The sequence below is a fragment of the Pempheris klunzingeri genome, chromosome 17 (assembly GCF_042242105.1).
Source record: "Pempheris klunzingeri isolate RE-2024b chromosome 17, fPemKlu1.hap1, whole genome shotgun sequence".
NCBI lineage: Eukaryota > Metazoa > Chordata > Actinopteri > Acropomatiformes > Pempheridae > Pempheris > Pempheris klunzingeri.
In genome coordinates, this window is record NC_092028.1 from 16,966,471 (window position 1) to 16,982,565 (window position 16,095).

Below are 16,095 nucleotides of genomic sequence, written 5' to 3' on the forward strand. Positions count from 1 at the left end.
CATGGTGGCTGTTTGACAAAACAATCCCCTCTTAAGGTCCATTTACTAACTTTTTCTTTCTTCTTCTGCATTCATCCACATAGACTCCCTCCACTGACAACGCTCAGTTGCCATGGAGATGGATCTGTCGATATGGAGCAGAGTAGCTGTTGTAATTGCATCCAACGCACTTTTAGAACATCTTTGCAGGACTAAAAGTGAAGCTTGAAAGTTCATCCTAGTAGTTTGACACCAAATGACTGAGGAGAAAAAATGGGAGTTAAACCAAAATTGCATAATTCTCGGTGTGGTCTGCAACCAAGTGATGACTGACGATGTACCAGTAAGCATGTCCAAGAGGAAAAGGAATAGTCGTGGAAGTGTGAGCGCTTGGTAGAGTGTATGGAAACTGAACTTCTGATATCTTATTCATGGTGAACTGCCACAGGCACAGGTTTTCTTGCTGGAAATCAAACCACCTTAAATGGAGAAAAGCCAAACTTGTTTCGCTGAGCTTAAAACTCCAAACTTGTGTGTGTGAGTTCACGTGTGTTAGTGTGTATTGACAAAGTGATGAAGCTGTGTGTGTGTGTGTGTGCGTGTGCGTGTGCGTGGGGAGGGGGGGTACTAAACTCAATGTCGGCAAGTTGGGGGCACATTCCTTAGTTGATTTAGTGGGCATTAAGATGAAGAGGAATGTGTCAGAGCTGTAGAGGCTTTAGTCCTTATGTGGTGTAAACTGGCTGGGAGGAGCTCTGAGGCTTTCTGACAGCTCAGACTGACGGATGACTGACACTTGGCTTAATGTGAGAAGGATGGAGAGCAGAGAGGAGCGGAGAGAGTAGCCAGAGGTTGGGTTGGAGAGGAGGTACCTGTGGGAAGAAATGTGAATACGTTTGAGTGAAGGCTGAGGACAGTGCAGAAACAGAAAAGGAAGATTAAAATAGATATAACATTCTGGGGAGGTGGGGCGAGGGGGTAGAGATGAGAAAAAAAAACGGAAAGAGAGAGAGAGGTCCAGTCAGGAGAGCAGGAGAGGATGCCAGAAGTTGGGATCAAGGAAGAGGAAAAAACAGTGAAAAAGAGTCACATTCTCACACACAAGGAGAGGCTGATCAAGAGAGAATAAAGAGTCAAATCGAGAGGATTTCAGAAGCTTATCTTTATTTGCTCAAGATGGTTTGATAGTTGAAAGAAAGAGATACAGAGAGAGAGAGAGAGAGAGAGAGAGAATACAGAAAGATTCTTTTCTTAAGGTTCCATTTTATTCAACATCAGTCGCTGGGTCAGTTGTGCAACTTTGACAGATTACAGTAGATCAAAGGAAAACAACACAAGTATATTTTCTAACTCTTTCTTTTATATATTTATAACATACAAGTCATGTCTTAAAAACAGCTGAATCAAACGTCTGTATTGACCCGATGTTACGAACTCTAAAGTGATGCAAAAGCTTTTGTCACGCAATTCGACAGAACAAAATCAGCTTAAAAAAAGCATCAGGTAAGACGGTGTGTGTCTGTGTGTGTGTGTGTGTTGAAGATTCACATAGTCCTGAGACAGTGTAAGCATATACAGTATGGTTGTGTGTTTCAGACTCTGTTTGTGTGTATGTGGACTGGACTGATAACACTACTGTGCCTTTGGGATACCACAGCTCACAGATCAGACTGAACCACTTCAAGGAAAATTGGTACAGAGAGGATTTCTTTGAAAGAAAAAAAAAAAAAGCAATTTGTTCAATAATTTGTCCGGCATACGCCACATAAAGTCAGAACATGTAACATAATCAACGTATCACTGCTTCTAACAAACCCCCAAACAGCAGTATAAGCACACTCAAGAAGCACTAAATATGGATGAAACAGCCAATAATTTACTTTTCTTCAAACCTCTACATCTAACACAGGTCTGTGTAGTGCGTGTCTGATTTGACCCAGAAATGGCACCACGCATACCCAGAAGTGATAAAAAGGCAAACCACAGGCAGCGAGCAAAGAAACGTGTACTCACTTCCTCCTGCTGTACGTAAACATGACTTTCTTAGTTCCTGAATTCAACCGTACCCTTCATATACTCATGAAAGTGCAAACGCCGTTCTTTGTCAGTCTACTAGCATGCATCATACCATACAGTACACCCACTGTATATATGACTCATTTACAGGTGAAAGATCTCTGTCCTCGCTCTCATTTTTACGCTCCTGCATGTTGTTTTTGACATAAAGCTACGTGACAGCACAGGTCAAGTCAAAGTGCACAAGGTCAAAGAAAAGAAAGAAATGCGCAAAATGGAAAAAAACAGGCAGGAAATGAGCGCCCTGTCGTTGTGGATGTAAAACCCTTGTCCTGTACCCTGCATCCTCACCTCATCCCGCCCACAGACCAAAACTCTGATGCTGATGCTACCCCTGCTGGTGGGGCCCAGGTGGGCCGACGTGTCACACGGTGAGGGAGATGAAGCTGTTGTATCTCTGGATGTTCCTCTTCAGGATCTCTGAGCACGGCCCCAGCACACGCTCGAAGCGGGGTCTGTCCAGCTTCACGCACTTCAGCGGGCCGCGGGCGACGACAGTGGCTGCCCTGGGACGGTTCAACAACAGGGCGATTTCACCTGGAAGAGGAGGAGGAGGAGGAGGAGGAGGAGGAGCAAGACAGGAGGGGTGTCATTAAATGTGCTCCCATTCTGCATTGTTTTGAGAATCTTTGTGAAATTTAAACGTCAGCAATTTTTTCAGGAAAGAAAATTGCTGCTTCTCGCTTCTCAAATGTTAATATTTCATATTTGTAATGCTTAATAACATGTAGCATAAACGGTTACTGTTTTCACCAGTAGGTTTTAGTGTGTGGTGCCAAACTGGGAGGGGAAAAGGCTTCATGGGCCCAGAGCCACTCACCAAAGTAGTCAGAGGGTCCCAGGCGCCCGACCTCCACATACTCCTCATTGTCAGACCTGCGCTGCAGAACAGAGGCTATTCCCTGGAGCCAGAAAAGAAAAGAAGGAAAGTTGGAGGAGAGAAAGGAAAAACAGAGATGAGTCGAAAGAACGTGATGAGAGGGGGAGACAAAAAGGAGGAGGAAGAAAAAGCGAGAGGAAAAGAGAGTTATTCAGCGAGGGGCTGAAAACCATCGGGAGGATTAAGCCGAGGAGAAATTCCTTTGCTTCATAAGGACGCAGGTGCACAGGATTTAGGCCACTTTTCTGTGGGACGGACACCTGTTCTGTGAGCCGAAACACAAAACGACGCATACTCACATGTTCCAACGGGGTACGGGATACAAATTCTGATTGGTTCTGCTTTATTTCCTCCAGAGTGTAATAAATACAAACATCTAAGCCCATTAGAGACTGAACTGGTTCCTCAGTGTCTCCATCACATAATCCCCTTTATCAGCATTCACCCACAAAATGGAAACAACCGTATTGTCCAAGACTCCAGCTCCAATAAAGTGTCCCTAAATGACCCAAAGACACAAACACGCTTTCATGTCCGCACTTAATGCGCTCCAATAGACTCACTAACCCACACAGCCAGCAGTGATGGCGAAGGTCACAGACACACAGATGGATGCAGACTGAAGCACGAACTCACACGCAAAGGCACATACACACATATAGTGAGAAAATCAACAGCTGATGTCTGCTGGACAGACGGGCTGGACTCTGTGACCGGCCACGCTACGCATATTACCATCACCCGCTGGTTGTTGTGCGAGCGTGTGAGTCATCCGAAAAAGTATAACAGAGGAAATCGGATTTCCGTTTGCTCTGCCCAACAGATGATAACATTTTTTAACACTGTATCTTGCAGCTGTTGACAAACTTTGTGTGTGTGAATGAGCACACTTTTGAATATTGGAGTGTTTGGAGTTGTACTTGATGCCCACATCGCCGTTTGTGTGATGGACAGTGGTAGAGTGTGTGTTTTTAACATTGACGTCTCGAAATTTAAACGTATTCACATTCAGCCATAATTGGTAGCAGGTTGAAAAAAAAAAAATCAGTGGGGGAACTTCCCAGCTTGTCTTGAACTGTGTGTTAAAACAGACTTGACCGTTCCAGCACTCCCTCACTGTCTCTAATCCCCCTCTGCTCTCTCCGCTCCTTCTGCTGACCAGGCTAATAATGCTAAATATGAATATAATGAGCTTTAATGAGAACCCCAATACTGCCAGCTCTTTACTGCAGGCGGACAAAGGTGAGACTGTATTTCAGTGAAAGGGATATGTGTGCGACTTAGTGGCTTTGTGTGCTTAAAATGAACTGTGGAGAAGTGGGGAATACTGTTCAACTCAGTGGGGTGAGAGATGGCCTGCAAGTAAGGGCTTGGCCAAACTTTTCCCATAATGCCATGACCGCTGCACATGCGATGCATCAAGGTGGATTTAACTGTGGAGCGGGGCTCCCCTCACCACTTGCGTGTAGCTGACCACAGCTGATTGGGTGTTTAGTGCTTCTTCAGTAAGGTTTGTGTATCTATCATTATCCTTGATGTTGACACTTAGGAGCATCTGTGCGTCTGGAAGTGATCCTTCTTTCTTGCATTATTCCTGCTGTGACTGTCTAAAAAAATAGTATAATGAATAGTTTTTTCCCCCCATTTACTGCTTTACATTTCTATTTTTTAACAAGCAAATTCTATCCTAATACATACTGACTTGTGTGGGAGTCTCTGTGGGCAAACTTGAAGCACACATTTAAGCTTTATAATGACATTTTTGTGTACGTTTCTGGTGTTCGAGTGTTACTTGGAAAGTGCGTATTTGTGTGTGGTTTTAGTGGGTTTTGGCCTGATTTGACGAGGTCGACAGATGATGAGGTTTACGGCCAAAATCACAGTGACTTGTCTACTGCATGAAATTCATCTGATTAGGCCTACTGATTAAAGATTAGCCGGTGTCAGTAGCTGAACTGATCACCCAGGACAGTTATCTGACCTGCCCGGAGCACGAGGCTGAACGCTGGCGGCAGGTAACTTCCTGCGTCTGCCGCTCTTGGTCCTAATGCTGCAGAACTCTTTATGAGCCTGTAGCAGCAGCGGAGAACAGGCTGGTGTTTCACAGTTTGTTTTTGTGGTTGACTCAAATGCTGCTGTGCTGGCCAGTGCGGCTTTTCATTGAATACGGTATGAAATTTAAGCCACAATGTGCTCACAGCATGAATAAGAGGAGGGTTTCTAGACTGCAGCATATACAGGCTACATCACATGGAGGAAGAGGGAAATTAAGACATTTCATTCCCCCATCAGATCCCCAAGTTCTAGTCTTCTTAGAGAACCTTAGTGGCACTTTGTCGCACATGATTTTGAGTTTCCTCTAAACAGAAGGATGAAATCACAATCCATGCAGTTAACCAATATAGTTGAATAAAGGTTATTGCATTCAATTTTCAGGGTGGCCAAAGAAAGGAAATCCCATAAGATTACACCACTTTGTCTGCACCGTGTCCTGTGTTTAATCTCACGAGTAAACACTGCAGCCGCCACTTTTACTGAACTTCATCACACCGCCCCAAACAAGTGGTTTATGTGGTATAAAACAGAGGGAGATGTGAATGGGGAGAGGGAGGATGGAGCATGGAAGCTCCTGTGTTTACAACCAGTTGATTCCTCTCGTTTCCATTCATGTCCAAACAAAGAAAGTGAGACAGTGCAGCACCATCAAGTACAGTAGTTCATTGGTGAACAGGTCTCATCCAGTGTGGTCCAGATAAGCATCACACACTGTACCACCCCAGGGGCAGTGCTCTGCTCCAAAGATATTTCTTCTATAAACATCGAAGATCCTCCTCACCTCGCTGTCAGATGCAGGGTGAAAGGAAAGGCAATGACGAGAGAGGGGGGAAGCAAATCAGACAGTATGAATGAATGAATTGTGATGGAGTGAGAAGAGGAAAAGGTAAAGCGTGAGGCAACTTAAAGGGAAGAAGTAAGAAACCATCACTGCTACGTGGTACTGCTGGTCAGATAACACACATTCACACCAACTCATACCAAGACGCACATACCACACGCAAGTCGGTACGAGGTGACATGTCAAAATGCATGTAACAAACAGACGGATTAACAACAGACACAAAAAGAGAGAGAGAGGCAGACACAGATGGAGGAAGAAAGGTGATATCTTGAGTAGTCTGCTCACGAGGCCACCCAGCACCAGCGGAGTCTGCACCTTCTCACTCAAATGCCAGCGCACACACGCACACACACACACGCACACACGCACACACACACACACACGTACAAAGATTACACCCTTTAAAAAGCAGCCTGAGGGCTGCTTTTTAAAGAGAACATGACTAAAAAAATGGTTTCATCTCATTAAAATCTGTTAATCTTTACCTTTGTTCTTGTGACTGTGTTGACGCTCAGACAAAAATGACTTCATTCATTAGCTGCATTGATCTCCGCTCTATAACTGTGGTTTGAGCTCCATTAGCTAAATTGCATTTCAGCGTATGCACGTAGATTACAGTAATGGCCGATATATTGCAGACACCCCACAGAGGATTTCCCTTCTGTGTGACCCACAGGGATGCTTTAGACCCCCTCAGTGTGATTGCTTTTGTGCAGGGTCAAAGGTCAAATATGAGATAGCACATTGACCTGTTGTTCATGTTGATGATGGGAGGAGATGAGAGAGAGCGCATTAGCAGAGAGGGCAAACGGCCCTAAATTGATTTCCTTGAAATTTTCATTTCAACAGGCGGATGTCAACTTGAGTCACATGATTTGGACTCTAGGACTGACTGGCAAAGAAGACTTGTAAGTCAAGGTTGACTTTAACACCAATGACTCAGGACTTAAAGATGAAAAATAAGATGAATATACGAATAAGATAAGATGAGTAATTCTAATCCCGTTGTGAAAAAGTGTGGCACATATTCAATCTCTTTATTTTCTGTTGTTATGTCGTCTCTTTATTTCATGTTAGGTCGAACCAAGTGAGCCTCGACCTTGTCGGCCTTTCCCATAAAAATGATGCAGCACTTTTTCAGACGTGAGATCAACATGTAATATTGGCATCACATTAAAGAGATGAAAGCCGTCTGAGGGGGAATTAACTTGTGACTTGCAAAACAAAAAAAGCATGTGCCTAAGAAGCAGCATGTCCAATAAACTTGTTTCTTCTCAACACCATGTTTCAGATCTGGCGTCACTGGCGTCTGTCTCTGATGTTCAACAAATTCCCTCCCTCCTTCTTCTCCCTCCTTTAATATGCACTAGTTTAGGTGGCAGTGGTGAGGCCACAGATGACTGGGCGCTCAGCTTGAGTGTATGAGCCTGAGGGAGGAAGAGTGTGCATGTTGGGTGAACAGGCGCATGAGTCCTGCAGAAGGGAGTAAATGGAGGAAGGAGAGGAAGGAGGGTATGCGAGGGAAGGTGAGGCCGAGTCTTCACAGAGTTCTGTAAAGGCTTGTTTGTACAGTGCGAGAAAAAATGTAAACATGTCACTTTTCATTAGGGCCCCATTCCTCAAAGAAAGTGATGTCTCTATGCCTCCCTTTCGTTAATCCTCCCCATCAGCAGCATGTAATTAGTGATTGTGGGGTTTGTCTTTGGCTGATGCTCCAAAACCGCAGAAACAACAAAGAGTGAGAAGAGATAGAGGGAGGAGGCGGGCGGGGGTGAGGGTGAGAGAAATGGGAGAGTTTTGACTGATCAAAGCGCTGACTTCTTAACCTGGCTTAATCAAAAGAAATAAAGGTGTGCACATGAGGAAGAGGAGAGGACAGCGAGGGAGGGAAGTTGTGGTGAAACTGATCTTACTAAAGGGCAATTTTACACAAAATCCCAATCTCCTGCCTTACTTTTCGCATCAACCCCTCCCTCTCTTTATGTCCTTCCCTGCCCTCTTTGACTCATCATCCTTCCCTCTCTTTCGATCGCTCTCTCTCTCCCGTCTCCCTCCCGGGAGGCTGGGTCTCCTGACCCCGTGTGAAAGTCAGCAACACACATTCCACCACAGTCCACCCTGCTCTGGGAAAGTCAGGCCCTGCTGCACGAGAGACGGGGAGAAAGAGGAAGAGAGAGAGAGAGAGAGAAGAAGGGAGGGACAGAAAAAGAGAGCTTAGAGGGAAATGAAAGATGGACAGAAGAGAGGGGAAAGGGATTAAAGACAGAGACACTAACAGTGATGGAATTAAAGAGGAAGCAGCAGTGAGGTAAAAAAGGTGCTGCTTGTTAGGTAAAGAATGACAAAGTTGGAAAGCCGCCCCTCTTCCTCTGCGATGAATATTAAAAAATGACAAGACTCGCGGTGTCTGGTGTGACACACTCACAAAGGCCTGGATGTCAAATTGGAACGACCTGCCTCCCCACTAAGGCTCCATCTCTGCCTTCCTTCCTTCCCCTCTCTTCCTGCTCTGTCTCTCCATCCTATAATCCCCCCCGATTCCTCCGCATACTTCTCCTCTCTGGGATGTACAAATCTCACATTGATGAGTCATGCACTGCTACAGTAGCTGCTATATTTGTGTCCTAAGCCTCAACTGGGCTCATTTTCTGCATATTCAAACTGGCTTTTAAAGGATTTCTGCAGCTTCAGAGGGCTTCAGTTGGAGGCTCTGAATTTGACCAACACTGGCCAGACCATGTGAGGTGAACAGAAGATATATAGTGCAGACTATAAATATTTGGACTGGAATAAATTTTTTGTTTTTTGCTTGACTTTGTACTTGATGTGAGACAATGATCAGAGGTTAAAGCAGTAATTTTGAGCTTTAAGCGAAACTATGTTATGTTAAGAAGAAATAAAACATTCTTCTTTCAAAAAAATGCACCTTTGCTCAAATCAGTGCACTCACTGCTTTTGCTGCTCCAGCCGTACTTGGTCTGATACGACCAGTAGCTTATTGTGGATGCTGTTAGATGTTTAGATGTTTCTGTATAACTTACTGAGTCATTTTGCTTGATTTGTGACTCATCCCTGGTTGTGCTACTGGTACATTATATTTTAGCATTCATTATTTTCCCATAAAAACATCACTTGTGGCCACAAATGAGGGTACTCAGCAAGTTTTACTGTCACACTTTGATTTGAAGGAGTCTTAATAGTGATCACATTAGAACAATGTGTGAAGGTTAGTCATTTTTATACATATATTCATATTTAAATTAGTTGCAATCACTGACATCCTGCCAACACATCTATTCTGGATGTGACCACCATTGAATATTTAAAGCTGAAGGTCAGAACCTTAACATTACAATAATTATTGTATTTCAAACGTAATGTGCTGGATTACGTGTAGTAGATATCTCGAAGAGTGACATAACTCAATGAGTGAGAGCATGGATGAAAGGAGGATGAAGGGGCACAGGTGGAGAGAGAGAGAGAGAGAGAGAGAGAGAGAGAGAGAGAGAACCCGTGCGAGCCAAAAGAGGGATAAAGAGCGATACATCACTCGGCACCTTTGATAAAATCCTCCTCTGGCTTAAGCGCACCTAACCACTCCCATGCACTGCTCACTGGAACCACTGGACGTAGAATTAGATAAGACAGAGCAACTGACAGAGAGACTATCGAGTAAGTATGAGGCAAGGACAAAGCCAGAGCAGATTGCACCCCCACCCCATCTAGACAGGGCCCTCTTGACTTGACCCTGGTGAAAGCTGTGTAAGTATGGAGTTAATCAAAAGTGTGTTAGGATGACAGGCAGGGGGCCCTTCATGAACCTGCGCCAGGGGCCCCAGCTCCACAATGCCGGCAGTGTAAGGGGGGCTGTTCCTCTCGTAGGAGTCGTGGTTGTGGGCCGGGGCTGGGAAACACCACCGGGTAGTCTGTCTGCTGGTGGCAATAAACTGGGATCAGTTCCGATCTTTGCAAAGAGCCCACCAACGTCTCTGCATGATGACATGTACGTCAACGCGGGTGCCCGCCTGAAGACACATACACAGTCTTGGGCCCCGTGTGTCAGAACGTACAGCTTACAGGAAATGTGACAGTAAAATAGCTACTGCTACTTTTCCTACAAGATTTATTAAAACAGTAGCACAGCACACAGACTCTCTCTCTCTCACACACACACACACACACACACACAGGTCGATCCCAGACCTTACCTCTGTAATAATAAAGAAGTCATCACCAGGCTCTCCTTGCACCACTATCTTCTCTCCATCCTCAAACTGAACGGGCTCCAGAGCATCTGCCACAGTCAGACGTTCCCACTTATCCAAAGACTCTGTGAATGAAAACACAGCAATGTGTTACTTCCACTGATGAATGCAGCATAGATACATAAATGTGCTCTCTGTGTTTGTGTGTGTTCCATTGTCTGTGAGGATGACTCTTGCAGTCCAGTAAACTGGTGGGAACTATAATTCCTACCTCGAGCTAATCCAGTCATTCATCAGGGACCATTACATCTCAGACCTCCACCCCCCTGCCTCCTCCCTCCTCTCATGGAGCCCGATGGAGCTAACACACCTTTAAACTAACTGCTAAATCTATAAGACCTCAGCTCTACTGATTCGACCCGACTTGATCCGACGAGACAATAAAAGACAGATCTAAAGTTTTATCCCAAAGACCATCAGGGATTCCTCTGAGAGACGCTCGCTCAGGGTAAATTGGTCTAAATAAGAGAGCTGCTTTGTGCTTGTCATGTACAGGATGTACTTACAGAATAAATGAACCAAATTAATATAAATTGTGGTGCAAACTGATGTTTGTTCAGTGGCTGAGATAAATGTGAAGAGTTCGGAGGATCTAATGCTGCTGTATTATTATTTCCCTTCTGCTATTGTAAACACTCCAGGGACAGGACTTATAATTGTACGGGTTTGTAATAATAAAGTTAAGATCAAATTAATTTAGATGGAATTTGATATAATTTCAAAACTAATTTAGATTCACTGATGAACGACAATAAAACCTTGGCATACATATTCATCTCAAAGGCTAGCTTCATTTCCCATGTGTGTTCATGGAGATAATTGACCATTTGTGAACAACACTGACAAAACCTGTGATAGGATCTATCTTTTCCAGTTTTTGGCTGATCCTGGGAGCCGGTGGCGGCAGCTGTCTTTCCGACTGCCCAACCACATGTACAGTGACGTGGTTAGCCCGGGATATTTCTAGAGGCTGTTGGTATTCACACAGAAACCAAAAACACAGACGGTCACACATCCTCACTGGGAAAAATGTTCCAACCAAAGCAGTTTTAAGAAACTGAGAACTATTGATATTTATAGAAAAAGGACACACTAATACCTAAATACCTCCATGCAGATGATCCACCAAATGTGCTCATCTTTCTTTCACGGTTCACCAGTTTATTGTTGCCTGATCTTACCAGTCAATACATCTACATGTGGAATGTGACTTATCTGCAGTGAAAACACTCCTCATCTTTAGCTTTGTCTAGATAAAAGGGTGATTCAGTGTTTTGATTTGACTAGGACATGAGTTAGAGGTGCACAACCGCAGCAGAATCTCTTTGTCTGAGACTATTGTCTCCTGATGTGCTCAGTAACTGATCCCAGTGTGTGTCTATGTCTACGTGTGTGTAAATGTGTATGTATTTAGGATTAACTAAGGTGAAGTCTGGTCGGTTGGAGGTGTCCGGTGTCCCCCTCGATGGGGCCGTGGTGTCTGCCAGTCCCAGATGGATGTCCTCTGTCTGGCTGCAAGCTAAAGGCAGCAGGTCCTATAGTAGTGATCCTTAACAGCTCGGTGTGTAACGTGATACACAAATGTGCTGACTAAAGAACCTACATTTCACGCTTCGCAGAACCTGCACCCACTTGGATCACCTTGCTACACACATACATAGTGAACACACAGGGAACTGGCCATTGGGATGTTGAAGCCTCTGTGTGTGACAAAGAACATGTTGTTTTTCCCCCCTTCACTCCTCCACATCAAGGGCTTGTACCCAATTTCGTGGCTATCTCAAAAATCAAAGACAAACAAAAACACTCCCGCCTCCAACCCCTCCTCCAATTCAAAGAGGTAGAGTGGGGAAGCAGAGCGGCAGAAAGAGGAATGAAGAGAGGAAAGGCACTTCGAAGAGGGAGGCGGGCGTTTGAATACAGGCCTCAACAAGGCTGTCAGAAAGGGAGATGCAGAAGAAAGGAGGTGAATGAAAGGAGAGTGGATCTCGCAGAGACGTTCTCCTAAGACCTGAATTGAGTGTATGTGTTTACTCAGCCAGCTAATAACTCTGTACAGGGGGCATGGCCTCACTCTATACACCACACACACATGATCAAGTGGAAGGGGATGAGATGTCAGTTCCAATTGCAACTCGTTTTGAAAGTCTGAATGAATCTCATTGGCCATTCCTCCAAACTCAATAGCCTGTGTAGGCTGGTGTTAGCCAAATTCCAGTAGGAAAAGAGAGGCTTAGCTTAACTCCCTATTCTTTAATTGTCCGCGCAGCAACTTTGCAGAGTGTGACTGGCTTTAGCATGAACAGTGCGAGAAGATTAGGACTATACACAGACCTTACTCAGCTATAGGCCTTGTGTGACAACATGCCTCTGTGTTTATGTGGGCTTATCTACCGTATATGATGCAGATTTAACTGCCTGCACTCTGGACTCTCAGACCTGCTGTTTACAATTAATGCGCGATACAAACACTCTACATTACCCTCATGAATGAAGAAATAAACAGCGAAACACAAAAGGAGAGTCACTGAACATCTTCATCATGTGATGCGTTTTGAGACGTACCAAGGATGGACACCTTGCTTAGGAACTCCTCGTACATCTTCCTCTTCCTCAGCGTGCTGCCCTGTGAGACAAAAAGAGGAGAAACATTCACCTTTAGACACACAATTGCACGGTAGCTCTCCACATTTATCATAAGAATTATAATTATTCTGCTAAATGTTTTGGTCATGACGTCTTGATTTATTGCAGTTTGGTGCTGTAATACATATTTTCTCTCTTCTCACTTCTACCAATAAGAAAAAAAAGCAGTAAAAGGAGGAGAGAACTAAAGGTCTTGCTCATACAGAGGTACTAATCTAAGCAAATTCAACTAATTACTAGTTTAGAGAGCCACTACTAAGACAGAGTCCTGAAAAAACTGTACTTGTTTGTTGTCAGAGATTTTAAATTGAGAGCACCATTAAATGACAGACAATGATCCCTTTTTGTGACTGACACGTTGTTCTCACACTCATATTCAGATTACTTACTGCACTTTTCCTCTCATTATGTTTCACATCACCTGGTTTGTCTGCTTCTTTCTTCTTCAATTAAACTCAAAGGTTTTCATTTTACTGGAACTCATATTTTTGCCCACAAGGTGCAGGCTGCTCATTCACTGGTCTCATGAAACACTTTTAATGTCACAACTGGCCTTCAGGGCTGAAACTAGGGCTGTGACGTTACCTTCATTCCAACATTCCTGCTGTCAAGTGATACCTATAGCAGGGTTTTATAACGTAATGAATATATGTCCCCTATTTGTGTTGCCCTTTAAAATAGGCAAATTGTTTTGAATATCATTTGAATAATAATAATTGGTTACTTGAGACTGTTTTATTACTCGTCTATGTTCATTTACAAGCTGCGTGCCGTCTTGAACTTTAGTTTTAAAGCACACAGCTTTGTTTACAGCCTATCTATGTTGTTTGTACATGCTTTTAAATAGCATCGACGTTTGTGTCAATATAGCATTATTTAGCGCTTGCATCTTCTTTCAGTTGTTTCTAATGAGGAGAGGCAGCATGTGGTCACCTAGAGAAGAGCTTGTCGGAGTTTTTGTGAGCTTCTAGTTAAAAATCTCTAAAATTTTAAGTAACGTACTGATGTCGTCACACTAAACCTCGTAAACCACAGCTTTGTCACCACGCTAAGAAACGTTGTGGCCCTAGATGTTAAGAAATATAAACTACTGAGAAATTTCAAAATTATGAAATATGTAAACCAAAAAATTGAATCTGCACTACAGGATGATTAATTGTGTAGTCAGACACTGTGCATAGTTCATGAGGTCACGCTTATGGAGGTGTGTATGACTTGTGTGGTAATGTGTTCATTGCATGTGTGTGTCTGTGTGTGTGGCCCACCCCACCCACCAGGCAGGGGACTTTCCCCTCTCTGCCTCTGCCATGAACATCAGGTGCTTCCTGACAAGTCTAGACCCAGAGGACCCCTTCCCTAACTGCATTTCTCCTCCTCTCCCTCCTTCGCTGCAGAGAACCACTCAGAGAAAGCGGGAGCATAAAGAGAAACAGAGAGTGAGGAGAGACAATCTTGTCCACCCTGTGTCTGCCTCTGCATATGGAAATGATATATTGAGGCTTGGGGTGTCTTTAGTGCATAAGTGCCTGAGTCCCGCTGCTGCCTCTAATTTCATATAATTTCACATTTTGTCTTAAAAGGGGAGAAAATGTTCCCAAGTGAGCCAACGTCAAACTCAAAATCGTAAACAACTTGATTAAAGGAATTCTAGCCTGCATCGCCTCCCTGCTGGATAAATGATTCGAGTGTGTGTGTGTGTGTGTGTGTGTGTGTGTGTGTGTGTGTGTGTGTGTGTGTGTGTGTGGTGTCAGTGTGTGTGGAGCATGAAGTCTGTTTTTAGTTCTCCCACTTATGTTTCGCTGCTGTCTCTGCAGAGACGAAACTTCATGCTCATTAGGCAAGCAAATACAAACACTCACACATGTATACTCTACCACTGACACAATCTCACACAAACCCACAAACACACACATGCAAGTCCTTGTACTTCTATACTTGTGGGGACCTTTACTATCATAAGGCAGACCAAAGCCCCTTATTCATCACAGCTAAAAGCCAACCCCGACCCTTACCTTAACCCTAACCTGAACCTAATTCTAACCTTAACTTTAAAATCAAGTTTTAACCTTAAAACAGTGCTTTAAAGTGATGAGGACGAGCCAAAATGTCCTCTCTTTTTTTGTCCTCACTATGTACCAAGTACCACAAACACACACACACACACACATGCACTCAACTTTCCACAGAGATGTTGAGTTGGTCCCCTGGTTTCATAGCCTCCCCATAGAGCTCCTCAGACAGGCTTGCTGAGCTTAAAAGCTTACTGTGCATACATAACATTACATTACACAGCAGGCCAGATTTATGCTACTGGTGTAAGAAGGGCTGGGTGGGCCAAAGTAATGTCAGCAGCATAGAAGTTTACTGGAGCGGATGGAATGAAAATCACACTTTTTGAAATTTCTGATTCAAAATTTTCATTTATTTTGTATTTTATATTTTCTCTTTGGGATTCTTTTTTATCTGCATCTGTCCTTCATCTTCTCCTTCTTGTCTTCTTGGGAGGGCCTGAGCATGTGTTTAATGTACAAAACTCCCCTACTCCTGTTGGTCCTGATGTGTTCGCTCCTCCCGCGGTTAAAGATGAGCCAGCCTCTCTGTCTGCTCGGTGTCTTTGAGGTAGAATCATCAAAGAGTTGAGGTGTGGAGAGAAGCCAGACTAAACCAACCGTACCTTACACCCCATCCCCATCTCCTTCATCTCTGTCCAATGTGAAACACATACACCCCCCTGCCTCCCACCCCAGATCTCTCTTCATTTCTTGATATCATTTCTCCTTGTCCTGTCGTCTTGTGTTCTGTTTGTTGACAGTGGTCTGTCAGTTTGTTAACAACTTTGTCTGTAGCTGTGTGTGTGTTTAAATACCAAGATGACACAACAAGGTGGGTATTGTATGACTGGCGGCTACACAATGGATAGAGTGTATTTATCACAGGGAATGTTATTACATTGTTTACTAAATGCACTCCTGGATACAGAAGAGAAGAGGGGGTGGGGGGTGAGTTGGCTTTGAGGGGCCGCCCTGGCTCTGATTTGACGTGACAAGATTACTGACATTGTTACACAAACTGTGTCATCACCATGCTCAGTGGTTGGAACAGCATTATGCTGACGATGGCACGGGTATGAGTGATTTTTGCTATAGGGTGGTGATATAAGGCACAGGCTGAAGGGGGAATCATGTACAGGTGACGTCTTTGAGGGCATACGCAAACATGCACGTTGGTGGTCTAAAACAGAGCTGGATTTTCACTACTAATTAATTTGTCCATTATTTTGTAGATTGATTCCACTCTGACAGGCCTTCAAATGTCTTGTTTTGCCCAACTAACAGGTGGTTAGTTAAGGT

At 44.0% G+C, this 16,095-nt stretch overlaps 1 protein-coding gene across 1 annotated transcript in view; it reads right to left on the reverse strand.

Moving 5' to 3' along the window:
* Window positions 1–1,126: 1,126 nt before the first annotated feature.
* prkar1b (protein kinase, cAMP-dependent, regulatory, type I, beta) overlaps window positions 1,127–16,095 on the reverse strand; it is a 61,612-nt gene continuing 46,643 nt past the window's right edge. Inside the window, exons 8-11 of the mRNA XM_070847160.1 lie at window positions 12,665–12,725; window positions 10,043–10,164; window positions 2,876–2,957; window positions 1,127–2,592 (exon numbers count right to left, since the gene is read on the reverse strand). Coding sequence (XP_070703261.1) covers window positions 2,420–2,592; window positions 2,876–2,957; window positions 10,043–10,164; window positions 12,665–12,725 — 438 coding nt within the window. The 3' untranslated portion in view covers window positions 1,127–2,419. The remainder of the gene's footprint in view (window positions 2,593–2,875; window positions 2,958–10,042; window positions 10,165–12,664; window positions 12,726–16,095) is intronic.